Source organism: Mobula hypostoma, chromosome 25 (genome assembly GCF_963921235.1).
Source record: "Mobula hypostoma chromosome 25, sMobHyp1.1, whole genome shotgun sequence".
In the NCBI taxonomy this organism is placed as follows: Eukaryota; Metazoa; Chordata; class Chondrichthyes; order Myliobatiformes; family Myliobatidae; genus Mobula; species Mobula hypostoma.
In genome coordinates this window covers 25,519,168-25,532,334 of record NC_086121.1, presented here as the reverse complement: position 1 = coordinate 25,532,334, position 13,167 = coordinate 25,519,168, and the positions used below count along the sequence as shown (strand labels likewise).

Sequence of the window (13,167 nt, the reverse complement as noted above, 5' to 3'; positions counted from 1 at the left end):
ATCACCTAGGACATGCCGTCTTCTTATGGCCATCATCAAGGAGGAGCTACAGGAGCCTGAAGCCACACACTCAATGTTTCAGGTGCGCCTTCTTCCCCTTTGCCATCAGATTTCTGAATGGACAACGAATCCAAGTACACTATCTCACCGTTTTAGTTTTGCTCTCTTTATGCACTACTTACTTAATGTTTTATATATATAAATGTAATTCATAGTTTTTATTATGTATTGCTGGGTACTCCTCCCACAAAACAACAAATTTCATGACTTGGTCGGCCATGGCAGAATTAAAGTGAAGGAAAATATCAAACTCCAATGGGTCAAGCACAGTGAAAGTAGACAAACCAATTGTCTTTGCTCTTGCCATTTGCCTGAAGGAGACAGAGATGGCTACTTTGTGAGATTGTCCTTGCAGCCAAATTCCACCCCCCAACCCCCCATTTTGTGAACTCTGAATTGATTCTTGCTCTGAGATAATCCAAACAGAGCAGTTGAACGTAGACACAAGGAGTTTCAGCTACTGACCTAACCACCCACACTACGCCAGATAATTTTGGAAACACCGGTTTTGAGTAAAAACGACAGGCGTCCACACTAAGCGTTTTTCAAAATATCTCCGTCCCCATTAGACAGATACTTGACAAATCGCCTCCTACTGGGCATGCGCAGGACACACAGAAAACAAGAGAAGAGAAAACGGTATACTTAATACGCATTTGTCCAGTTACAGACAAGAAAAACTTAAAAGGACTTGCTCTTGGCTCTCGCGCAGGAGGACTTAAAAGTAAAAAAAAACAGATACTGGAGCGTATGGAGGCAACCGACAGGGAGTTCACGGACAGTATGACCCGGCTGATGACAAACATTGAAAAACTGACTAACTCTGTTGCATTAATAAAGCACGTTGTTAAATGTATAAAACGTCTGTATCAGCGTTATCTTGTATTTCCATACAACGTTACATTAGACTGTTACACATCTATTGTCAGTGAAGTATTTGCATAAACAGGTGAACCACCTTCATACAAGCAAGGACAGAAAACAGGGCAAAGTGAGTATACTTATTTATTCAGTAAGCTATGGGTCAAAGTATTTGGTGAGTACATTTCTAACTCTTCTGGCTTCAGTCTTGTTGCCGTCTGTTCTGAAATTGTTAGGTGGTTGCGTTCAAGAAAACAACGAAATGCCTTGCTGCGGCCATCTGTTCCGGCTCGTCATGACAGCGTTTTTAAATAGTCAAAAAAGCTCACTTTACAATTTAACTCTCACGCCGTTCACACCGATTGCGCGTTATAACAGCCGTATGGCAGTGCTTGCACAGTACCAAGCAGAAGCAGAAAAAGCATTGTTGTTGTAGTGTTGTCATGACAGCGTTTTTAAATCTCTCCGCTTACCCCGTACACACTACAACGGATATTAGGCGTTTTCAGATTTATTCACTCTGGAGACCATTTCTGAAAATCTCTGTTTTTGGGGGATGAAAACGCCGTTTCAGTGTGGACAGAAGGTCAAAACGAAGAGAAAATGCTTCGTTTTCAAAATTATCCGGCATAGTGTGGACATACCCTCAGATGAGTAACTATTTATTATGTAAAGTGGCAGACTTTCTAGAGAAGCACTCTGTCATCTCGTTAGACTCTGTGACTGGGTCACCTAGTTCCACTGGTTTGAACCAGTCAGAGTTGAAAGGAAGAAAGGCACGAGGCTAGGGGGGCTGGAGCCATAGAACAATTCTGGTTGTAGCTCTGGACCACAGCCAGTAAGAATGTGATCTAGGGTAGGTCAAATAACCTTGAGTCATTGAGATGGAGATACATCAGTTAAACCAAATAGGAACACTATAGGAGTTAGGAGCAGTAGCTCTCTCCAGAGAGCCAGCATCACAAGGAAGAACCGCCACCCCACGCCAGGGGCTGGGAGAAGGAAAAATTGATCATCAGGCCAACGAAGATCCTCTATTTTGGTGTTATAAATTGGGAAAGTGGTCTGAGTAGGAATCAGTAGAACTCATGTTCTACTTGTTGCCCTGGGGGTCAACATAGTTGCATTCTTGTTTGTGCAGAGACAATAAAGCACAAGTTTCAATTAATTACGAGTTGTGTATCGAGTTTCCTAACCTACTTCTGTTAACGAACGGTCAACAGACTGTACACCGGTTATATTAAACTGCATTCTGAGATGTTGCCTGACCTGCTAAGTTCTTGCAGCATTTTGTGTACGGTTTTCTCGCTTTCCAGTATCTGCAGAATCTCTTGTGTTGATTACTGCAATATTTTTCCTTATAAAGCACTGAGCCCATTAGTTAAATATTTTAAATACTAGTAATGATTCTTTCTTCCTTAGTCCCCCCCAACCCTTTGCTGCCTAAAAGAAGTTCTTCCATATTACTTTTTGCAATTCTTCTGGGCCCTCTGGTTTTTGATATTTCAATCATAATTTCTCTATCAGATTTTGAATATCTATTGATTTCCATAGCTGTTGCCTGACCTGCTGAGTTCCTCCAGCATTTTGTGTGTGTTGTTTCTCTATTAGATTGCCTTCTTTTTAAAAGGAAAACAACCTCAGCTTCTCCAGCCTATCCATGCAACAGAAGTCCTTTATTTGCATCAAGTCATTCCAATAAATCTCTTCTGCATCTTTCTATTGCTTTGATCTTAGAATGTGTTCCCTGTTATCTCTAAAGTGTGGTGTGCAGAAATGGACCCATAACCTAGGTGTGGCTGAATCACAAGCAAGAAAAAATCTGCAGATGCTGGAAATCCGAGCAACACACACAAAATGCTGGAGGAACTCAGCAGGCCAGGCAGCATCTATGGAAAAAAGCACAGTCAACGTTTCGTGCTGAAACCCTTTCAGCAGGAATGGAGAAACGAAAAGCTGAGGAGTAGATTTGAAAGGTGGTGGGAGGGGAGAGAGAAACACCAGGCAGTAGGTGAAACTTGGCGGGATGAAGCAAAAAACTAGGAAGTTGATAGGTGAAAGAGACAGAAGACCATGGAAGAAAGGAAAAAGGGAGGCAGGAGCATCAGAGGGAGGTGATGGGTGGGCAAGGAGATAACATGAGAGGGACAAGGGGATGGGAAATGGTGAGGGGAGGGGGGAGGCATGACTGGAAATTGAGAAATCAATGTTCAATGCCACCAGGTTGGAGGCTACCCAAAAGGAATACAATGTGTTGTTCCTCCAAGCTAAGTGTGGCCTCACCATGACAGTGGAAGAAGCCATGGATGGACATATCAGAATGGGAATGGAAAGTGGAATTAAAATGGGTGGCCACTGGGAGATCCCACTGTTTCTGGTGGACAGATTGAAGGTGCTCGGCGAAGTGGTCTCCCAATCTACGTTGGGTCTTACCGATATACAGGAGGCCACACCGGCTGAATCAGTGTTTTAAAGTGCGTCGTAGATTTGAAAAGAAAACTGCAGATGATAAAAGGTAATTAACCTGAAACATGTTTCTCTCTGTACAGTTGCTAATGCATATTTTCAGCAATGTTTGCTTTTTCTATATCTTAACTTCATTGCTTTTTTTTAAAAAAAGTAAAGCACAGATTCACACAAGTTTTCTCACCTTGTTCTGCCACTTATAGACTTAAGCTAAAAATCTTTTCAAAGGTCACGCTCCTGCTCCTCTGACTTAAATTGCTTTTGGTTTTTCTTACCAAATTCAAAGTAAATTTATTATCAAAATACATACATGTCACCACATATGTCACCTTGAGATTCATTTTCTTACAGGCTTATGTTGTCTCATACACTTCTGACATATAGGGCAGCAATGAGGGTCTTCCATCTCTGGCGGTGTTCATGGCTTCCTTCGTCATGTCAATAGCTTCCTCTCGGTTTTCACTGCTGTCAGTCGTGCAAGTCCTGGGTAGAGACTCAGTTATACTGTCACACTCAGATGTAGAAGGATTCTTCATTGCTTTTTTCTGTAACAATTTTGTGTTAGCAGTCAGGGTTATTCGCGCCGAGCTGAAACCCCAAACCTGATGGACCAGTCTCAGTCTGCACTCTACCCTTTGACCTGTTTGGCATGGGCAGCCCGACCAGGAGCCAGAGCATGAAGTCTTTGAAGCACGCAAGCTTCCAAAGGTTGAGGTTTTTGGCAGGCATTTACAAGAAAATGAAGAATTTATGAAAACAGAGACTGACAACCAATGTTCAAATAGTAAAATCATACTATAAATAAATAATAACTGAGTTGCAGAATCTTTGAAAGTGAGTCTATAGGTTGTGAAGCTGAGATACTAACCTGCTAGTTTTCTAAAAATTAGCTGTTTTACTTCTTCCCCTCACTCAGGCTTTCTGTGCTTCATGAATATTCCAGTTCTTTTGTTACACCTTTAATTATTTCAAATGTTAACAGCAGCAAGTCTATCTTGCTGCCTTGCTCTATTCTTGTCAGAAAGCAGGAATGACGTGGGTTTGGTGTTCTCGTACATTGGGGAGTGGAGAGATTCGCTGTCGGCAAATGACTTGCCCTTTATAAACAAAGCACTTTGTTAAGTTTTTCTTTCCTTCCATTTTCTCTAGACACATTTGCCACCTGTTTTCCATTAAAGATGACTATTATGTTTCCCATTATAGCCATCCTTGGTATTTTTTTTCCCCACTAGTAACTTTTATTTTTCACAAAACGATTCAATTTAAATGTAATTCTGCTTTATCAAGTACCATATTATTAAGCAGTGGCACTACAATATTACCTTTTTATCATTGGGAGTATGGCTTACTTGGTCCACCTTAATCTCAAGAAAGATCTCTTCACTGAGAGTCCAGCGATTTGCAGATTGAGCAGCAATATTTGAATTATTTCGATCTGAGATGGAACAAACAACATCAGGACTTGAGGTGACTTGAAAGGCCTGACATAATGGAGGAGATGGCCTGGAGCAAGAGAAAGTATTTGTCAAATTCATTTATTGCTTCATACATATATGAAACCTAAAACAGCTTGTTGCAGTGGCTGCAAGTGATTTGCAATGCATCATCTCAAGCAGGCTTAATCCAATTCCCAACAAATATAGCCCATAATTTTAAAAAGTCCCAGTTCAGAACCAAAGACAATTTTTTCAAATGTGTTCAATTGCAGCAAGCTCTGCACATGCAAAAATAACATTAGATTAAACTGTATTCCAGACATTATTAATAATTGCTCACAGTTACAGAATCCAAAAAAAGTTATAGAGTGATTCATAAACTATTTGAATAGGAAGAAACTATTCAAACGATCAAGTCCACATCAGTTCACAGCAGGGCTAGTCAAAGTCCTCAACTATTTCACTGTGGCCTTGCTTTTTGCGCTCACTTAACTGAAGATAATTGAATCTGCTTCCACTCTCACCAATTTCAATTAAGAAAATGTTAGGCTATCATTGGCTCATTGTTTCTGTAACGTCCAGCTGCCACCTCCACATAGATTTTTTGTTTCTCTCTGAAGTTCGGTTCCTTCATCTAATTTACTAGAGCCTATGATGAAAAGCTGATGCCACAGTATTGACCCTGGATGTAGCTTGCTAATTCATGTATATTCCCTTTTTAGTCACTGTCTAATTACTTTATTGGAAATGCATGCCATTACCAAGAATTAATTGAGTTACATTCTGTATCGATTCCAGTTTGAACCAAGGTTGATCTCTCAACACAAGGAGGATATGAGTTTACAACGTAAGCTTACACAGTGTAAATTCATAGCTGGGGACATTGGCCTAGGAGAGGGACACTGATGTTGGTTCACTTCCAGTGACCACCGAGATCAGACTCCTAAAATGCTATTCTAGGCTCTGCCACAGGAAAAGATGGCCAGGTGAATTTTACAATAAGATTGGTGACTTACTTGTAAATATCAACATTAATCACAGTTCCAATGACATAAAGTACTTGGGTAGATTTCCCACACTCCAGGTACACTGTTCTTTGCTTGGACATGGTGAATTCTGCAGTGTTCTGAAATACAAGAACGAGCGTATTAGCACACTCTAGAAGAGCTTGTCCATAAACATTATTCTGGTCACAAGAGTAAACTATTCTTTCTCTGTTGGAAATCCTATGAAGAGCAAAATAGTTAATCTTTCCAAAGAAGATGAACGTCCCGGGGAAAGCTCATTACTTTCAAACGTCGCACTTCTGTTGTTGGTGGTTCCGTAGGGAGCAAGAAAAGCCCTTTGACGCATCTTGAACTTCAGCACTTGCAGCCCTGCTGTGTGGACGTATGGAACAGTCAGATGCCAACTTATCTGACCATCTGCTCTGCTGTTACATCAAGTATTGAATCCAGGGGCAAGGTCCTGGGTGCTTTCACTTCAGGGCTGGTTCCTCCCCTTAATACTGGCAATGTGCATTCACTGGAATAGTGGCGGCACAGTTAACACATTGCCTTACTACGCCAGTGTTCAACAATTTGGGGTCAGTTCTCACCACTTACTGTTCTCCCCGTGACAGACAGGCTTTCTTCCGGGTGCTCTGGTCAGACGTACAGTTAGGGTCAGTGAGCTGTGGGCAGAACCGTAGCGACGCACGCAGTCTGCCCAGCACAACTCTTTCTGATCTGACTCGACACAAATAATGCATTTTACTGTATATTTTGATGCACGCGTGACAGAAAAGATAATCTTTAAGGCGCGACCTGGACGGGAAAATTTAGTTGCTAAGTTACTTTCTTTTTGCTCCTAATAATTAAGGGTTTTAATTTACACATTATGAGAAAATAAAAAGGGCTTACAGTTGCAAACACGAGGAATTCTGCAGATGCTGGAAATTCAAGCAACACACGTCAAAGTTGCTGGTGAACGCAGCAGGCCAGGCAGTATCTCTAGGAAGAGGTACAGTTGACGTTTCACACCGAGACCCTTCGTCAGGACTAACTGAAGGAAGAGTTAGTAAGAGATTTGAAAGTGGGAGGGGGAGGGGGAGATCCAAAATGATAGGAGAAGACAGGAGGGGGAGGGATGGAGCCAAGAGCTGGACAGGTGATTGGCAAAAGGGATATGAGAGGAATTTGGGACAGGAGGCCCAGGGAGAAGGAAAAGGGGGAGGGGGGGGGAAACCCAGAGGATGGGCAAGGGGGTATAGTGCGAGAGACAGAGGGAGAAAAAGGAGAGTGAGAGAAAGAATGTGTGTAAATAAATAACGGATGGGGTACGAGGGGGAGGTGGGGCATTAGCGGAAGTTAGAGAAGTCACTGTTCATGCCATCAGGTTGGAGGCTACCCAGACGGAATATAAGGTGTTGTTCCTCCAACCTGAGTGTGGCTTCATCTTTACAGTAGAGGAGGCTGTGGATAGACATGTCAGGATGGGAATGGGACGTGGAATTAAAATGTGTGGCCACTGGGAGATCCTGCTTTCTCTAGCGGACAGAGCGCAGGTGTTCAGCAAAACGATCTCCCAGTCTGCGTCGGGTCTCACCAATATATAAAAGGCCACATCGGGAGCACCGGACGCAATATATCACCCCAGCCTACTCACAGGTGAAGTGTCGCCTCACCTGGAAGGACTGTCTGGGGCCCTGAATGGTGGTAAGGGAGGAAGTGTAAGGGTATGTGTAACACTTGTTCCGCTTACAAGGATAAGTGCCAGGAGGGAGATCGGTGGGGAGGGATGGGGGGCGGGGGACGAATGGACAAGGGAATCGCGTAGGGAGCGATCCCTGTGGAAAGCAGAGGCGGGGGGGAGAGAAAGATGTGCTTAGTGGTGGGGTCCCATTGGAGATGGCGGAAGTTACGGAGAATAATATGTTGGACCCGGAGGCTGGTGGGGTGGTAGGTGAGGACCAGGGGAACCCTATTCCTAGTGGGGTGGCGGGAGGATGGAGTGAGAGCAGATGTGTGTAAAATGGGGGAGATGCATTTGAGAGCAGAGTTGATGGTGGAGGAAGGGAAGCTCCTTTCTTTAAAAAAAGAGGACATCTCCTTTGTCCTGGAATGAAAAGCCTCATCCTGAGAGCAGATGCGGTGGAGACGGAGGAATTGCGAGAAGGGGATGGCATTTTTGCAAGAGACAGGGTGAGAAGAGGAATAGTCCAGATAGCTGTGAGAGTCAGTAGGCTTATAGTAGACAACAGTGGATAAGCTGTCTCCAGAGACAGAGACAGAAAGATCTAGAAAGGGGAGGGAAGTGTCGGAAATAGACCAGGTAAACTTGAGGGCAGGGTGAAAGCTGGAGGCAAAGTTAATAAAGTCAACGAGCTCAGCATGCGTGCAGGAAGCAGCGCCAATGCGGTCGTCGATGTAGCGAAGGAAAAGTGGGGGACAGATACCAGAATAGGTTTGGAACATAGATTGTTCCACAAAGCCAACAAAAAGGCAGGCATAGCTCGGACCCATACGGGTGCCCATAGCTACACCTTTAGTCTGGAGGAAGTGGGAGGAGCCAAAGGAGAAATTATTAAGAGTAAGGACTAATTCTGCTAGACGGAGCAGAGTGGTGGTAGAGGGGAACTGATTAGGTCTGGAATCCAAAAAGAAGCGGAGAGCTTTGAGACCTTCCTGATGGGGGATGGAAGTATATAGGGACCGGACATCCATGGTGAAAATAAAGCGGTGGGGGCCAGGGAACTTAAAATTATTGAAAAGTTTAAAAGCGTGAGAAGTGTCACGAACATAGGTAGGAAGGGATTGAACAAGGGGGGATAAAACCGTGTCGAGGTATGCAGAAACGAGTTCGGTGGGGCAGGAACAAGCTGAGACAATAGGTCTGCCAGGACAGGCAGGTTTGTGGATCTTGGGTAGGAGGTAGAAACGGGAAGTGCGGGGTGTGGGAACTATAAGGTTGGTAGCAGTGGATGGGAGATCCCCTGAGCGGATAAAGTCGGTGATGGTGTGGGAGACAATGACCTGGTGCTCCTTAGTGGGGTCACGATCGAGGGGTAAATAAGAGGAGGTATCCGCGGGTTGTCGCTGTGCCTCGGCAAGGTAGAGGTCGGTGCGCCAGACTACAACAGCATCCCCCTTATCGGCGGGTTTAATAGTAAGGTTAGGATTAGTGCGGAGGGAGCGGAGAGCAGAGCGTTCCGAAGGAGTGAGGTTGGAATGGGAACAAGGTGCGGTGAAGTCGAGACGGTTGATGTCCCGTCGGCAGTTAGCGATAAAGAGATCCAGAGCAGGCAGAAGATCAGAGCGGGGTGTCCATGAAGAGGAGGAGGGTTGAAGACGGGAGAAGGGGTCATCGGTGGGGGTGGGAGAGTCCTTGCCGAAGAAGTAGGATTGGAGACGGAGACGGCGGAAGAACAGTTCCGCGTCATGACGAACACGGAACTCCCTGAGGTGTGGGCGGAGGAGAAATAGAGGTGAGGACATAGGGTTTACAGTTGATGAAAGCAGAATACTAGAAGAAGTTACTTGTGAAAAAGCTACCCCCTTCTCTCAATTCCCCCGTCTCCGCCGCAACTGCTCTCAGGATGTGGCTTTTCACTCTAGAACGAGGGAGATACCCTCCTTCTTCAAAGAAAGGGGCTTCCCTTCCTCCACCATCAACGCTGACCTTAACCGCAGCTCTTCCATTTCACACACGTCTGTCCTTACCCCACCAGGGACAGGGTTCCTCTTGTCCTCACCTACCACCCCACCATTCTCCGCGTCCAGCACATGATTCTCCGTAACTTCGGCCATCTCCAACTGGATTCCCCCACCAAGCGCATCTCTCCCTCCCCCCAACCCGATGTTTTCCACAGGGATCGCTCCCTACGCGACTCCCTTGTCCTTTCGTCCCTCCCGACACTTACTCTTACACCTCCTCCCTCACTACCGTTCAGGTAGATGCAGATGCTTCGCCCAGCATCTACGCTCCGTCCGCCAGAACAAGCGGGATCTCCCAATGACCATCCATTTTAATTCCACTTCCCATTCCCATTCCGGTATGCCTGTCCACGGCCTCCCCCACTGTCGTGATGAGGCCACACTCGGAGGAACAACACCTTATGTTCCGTTTGGCTTGCCTCATGAACATCGATTTCTCAAACTTCCGGTAATGCCCGCTGCCTGCTATCCCCATCCCCAACCCCTTTTCCCTCTCTCACCTTGCCCTCTCTCCTTGCCCGGCTATCGCCTCCTTCTGTTCTCTTTCACCGAACAACTCACCGAACAACTTTCCAGCCCTTTATTTCATCCCTCCCCCTTCAGGATTCACCTATCACCTTGTGCTTCTCTCTCCCCTCCCTCCACCCACCTTTTTAATTTCACTCCCAGTCCTGCCGACGGGCCTCGGCCCGATGCGTCGACTGTTTACTTTTTTCCATAATTTTTTTTTCCAAAAATACCTCATTCAGAAATATTACAAAATAAAGTTATTTACATAAAAGAATTCGTTGACTCTGAGTCCTTATTCAATAAAGTTATTTACAATAAAATTATGCTTTGACTCAGTCCATATTCAAATGAAAGATGTTTACAATAAATTGTTCGTTGACTCTCAAACCTTAGTCAAGAATTAAGACTTATTTACAATAAAATTATTAACAATAAAAAAACCGGTGTTGGCTCTAATTCCTTTTCCAAAGTTCTTTAATGGTCTACACAATTCCAGACACTCCTGGAATTGCAGCCTGACCTACTGAGTTCCTCCAGCATTGTGTGTGTGTGTGTTGCTTAGATTTCCAGCATCTGCAGATTTTCTTTTGTTTCTCTTGTTTCTCTGGAAGAATTCAGTGAGTCGGTGGACGTGTCATGTCATGGAGAGATTGTCTACCGAGTTTCTGTGGGTAGAGGTTAGGAACAGGAAGGGGTCAATAACTTTACTGGGTGTTTTTTATAGGCCGCCCAATAGTAACAGGGATATCGAGGAGCAGATAGAGGAACAGATCCTAGAAAGGTGTAATAATAAGAGTTGTTGTGATGGGAGATTTTAATTTCCCAAATATTGATTGACATCTCCCTAGAGCAAGGGGTTTAGATGGGGTGGAGTTTGTTAGGTGTGTTCAGGAAGGTTTCTTGACACAATATGTAGAAAAGCCTACAAGAGGAGAGACTGTACTTGATTTGGTATGTGTTGGGAAATGAACCTGGTCAGGTGTCAGATCTCTCAGTGGGAGAGCATTTTGGAGATAGTCATTCTATCTCCTTTGCAATAGCATTGGAGATAGGCACAGACAAGTTAGAAAAGCGTTTAATTGGAGTAAGGGGTGTTACGAGAATACACATAAAATTAAGATGTTTGCTGGCCTGGGCTAGCATCAGTGGCATCAGCAGTTGGTCTGCCACCTGCCCTCAGGGGAAGGAGAGATAAGGAACAATGGAGCAGCGTCTGGGGATGTGTAATGAAGGGATGTGGGAGGAAGAGCTGTCTGGAGCGGCTCCCCCCTTTGAACCCTGAACTGTTTGAAGTGATGGACAGGCGATACCCCAGCAGGGGGATAAAAAGGGGACAGGTTCGCTAAGACACACACACACGCCACCCGAGGTAACGAGACCCTGGAAGCGGTGCGCCTCTCACGAGTGGTGAGAAGTATCGGACAACGCACAGGGTGGAAAGGTACGATCAGCGGGAACCCGGTGTGTGTCCGCCCTTGCCTGGGTGCCGGGTTCACTGCAGAGGATCGACCGCATCTGGAGGAGGGGTCACAGTCGGTGACCTCAGGTGACATCACCAAGGACCCGCCCAAAAGCTGTTTGTGAGCCATCTCGCTGGTCTGTGAGTGAAGCTGTGCTGAATGATGAGTTGTTCCTATTCTATCTCTCTCTTCCCCCACGTTGTCCACCGCCATGGCAACGATTACTGCGAACTGAACTACTAAACTGGACTGAACTTTGAGTCATTTTGAAATTGGTCATTTACCCCTAGACAACGATAGAGCTTGATTGATGCTGTTATCTTAATTCTGTGCACATGTGTGTTTATCATCACTGAACTGTTGCATTTATTATCCTTTCGATTACTGTGTTGCTTGTTTCTTTAATAAAACTTTCTTAGTTCTAGTACTCCAGACTCCAACTGAGTGATCCATTTCTGCTGGTTTGGCAACCCAGTTACGGGGTACGTAACAGGGGAATTATGAGGCTATCAGGCAGGAAATTGAAAGCTTAAAATGGGAACAGATGTTCTCAGGGAAAAGTACGGAAGAAATGTGGCAAATGTTCAGGGGATATTTGTGTGGAGTTCTGCATAGGTACGTTCCAATGAGATAGGGAAGTTATGGTAGGGTACAGGAACCGTGGTGTACAAAGGCTGTAATAAATCTAGTCAAGAAGAAAAAAAAAGCTTGCTAAAGATTCAGAGAGCTAGATAAAGTTAGAGATCTAGAAGATTATAAGGCTAACAGGAAGGAGCTTAAGAAGGAAATTAGGAGAGCCAGAAGGGGCCATGAGAAGGCCTTGGCGGGCAGGATTAAGGAAAACCCCAAGGCATTCTACAAGTATGTGAAGAGCAAGAGGATAAGACGTGAAAGAATAAGACCTATCAAGTGTGACAGTGGGAAAGTGTGTATGGAACCAGAGGAAATAGCAGAGGTACTTAATGAATACTTTACTTCAGTATTCACTATGGAAAAGGATCTTGCGATTGTAGGGATGACTTGCAGCAGACTGAAAAGCTTGAGCATGTAGATATTAAGAAAGAGGATGTGCTGGAGCTTTTGGAAAGCATCAAGTTGGATAAGTCACCAGGACCGGATGAGATGTACCCCAGGCTACTGTGGGAGGTGAGGGAGGAGATTGCTGAGCCTCTGGCGATGATCTTTGAATCATCAATGGAGATGGGAGAGGTTCTGGACGATTGCGGATGTTGTTCCTTTATTCAAGAAAGGGAGTAGAGGTAGCCCAGGAAATTATAGACCAGTGAGTCTTACTTCAGTAGTTGGTAAGTTAGTTAGACCATAAGACAAAGGAGCAGAAGTCGGCCATTCGGCCCATTGAGTCTGCTCTGCCATTTTATCATGAGCTGATCCATTTAGTCCCACTCCCCTGCCTTCTCACTATAACCTTTGATGCCCTGGCTACTCAGATACCTATCAATCTCTGCCTTAAATATACCCAATGACTTGGCCTCCACTGCCGCCCATGGCAACAGATTCCATAGATTCACCACCCTCTGGCTAAAAAAATTTCTTCGCATCTCTGTTCTGAATGGGTGCCCTTCAATCCTTAAGTCATGCCCTCTCGTAGTAGACTCCCCCATCATGGGAAACAACTTTGCCACATCCACTCTGTCCATGCCTTTCAACATTCAAAATGTT

General features: G+C 44.9%; 1 protein-coding gene across 4 annotated transcripts in view; it reads right to left on the bottom strand.

Annotated features, from left to right (window-relative positions):
* The window catches only part of padi2 (peptidyl arginine deiminase, type II), a 45,002-nt gene extending 34,896 nt beyond the window's left edge, over positions 1–10,106 (bottom strand). The window contains exons 1-4 of one of the 4 annotated variants that reach the window (XM_063033003.1): positions 10,018–10,103; positions 6,725–6,866; positions 5,840–5,949; positions 4,710–4,890 (exon numbers count right to left, since the gene is read on the bottom strand). In XM_063033003.1, coding sequence (XP_062889073.1) covers positions 4,710–4,890; positions 5,840–5,931 — 273 coding nt within the window. In that variant the 5' untranslated portion in view covers positions 5,932–5,949; positions 6,725–6,866; positions 10,018–10,103. Of the gene's footprint in view, positions 1–4,709; positions 4,891–5,839; positions 5,950–6,724; positions 6,867–10,017 lie in introns of all 4 variants that reach the window. The other 3 variants (XM_063033005.1, XM_063033006.1, XM_063033004.1) reach the window with 3 other exon arrangements.
* Positions 10,107–13,167: the final 3,061 nt, after the last annotated feature.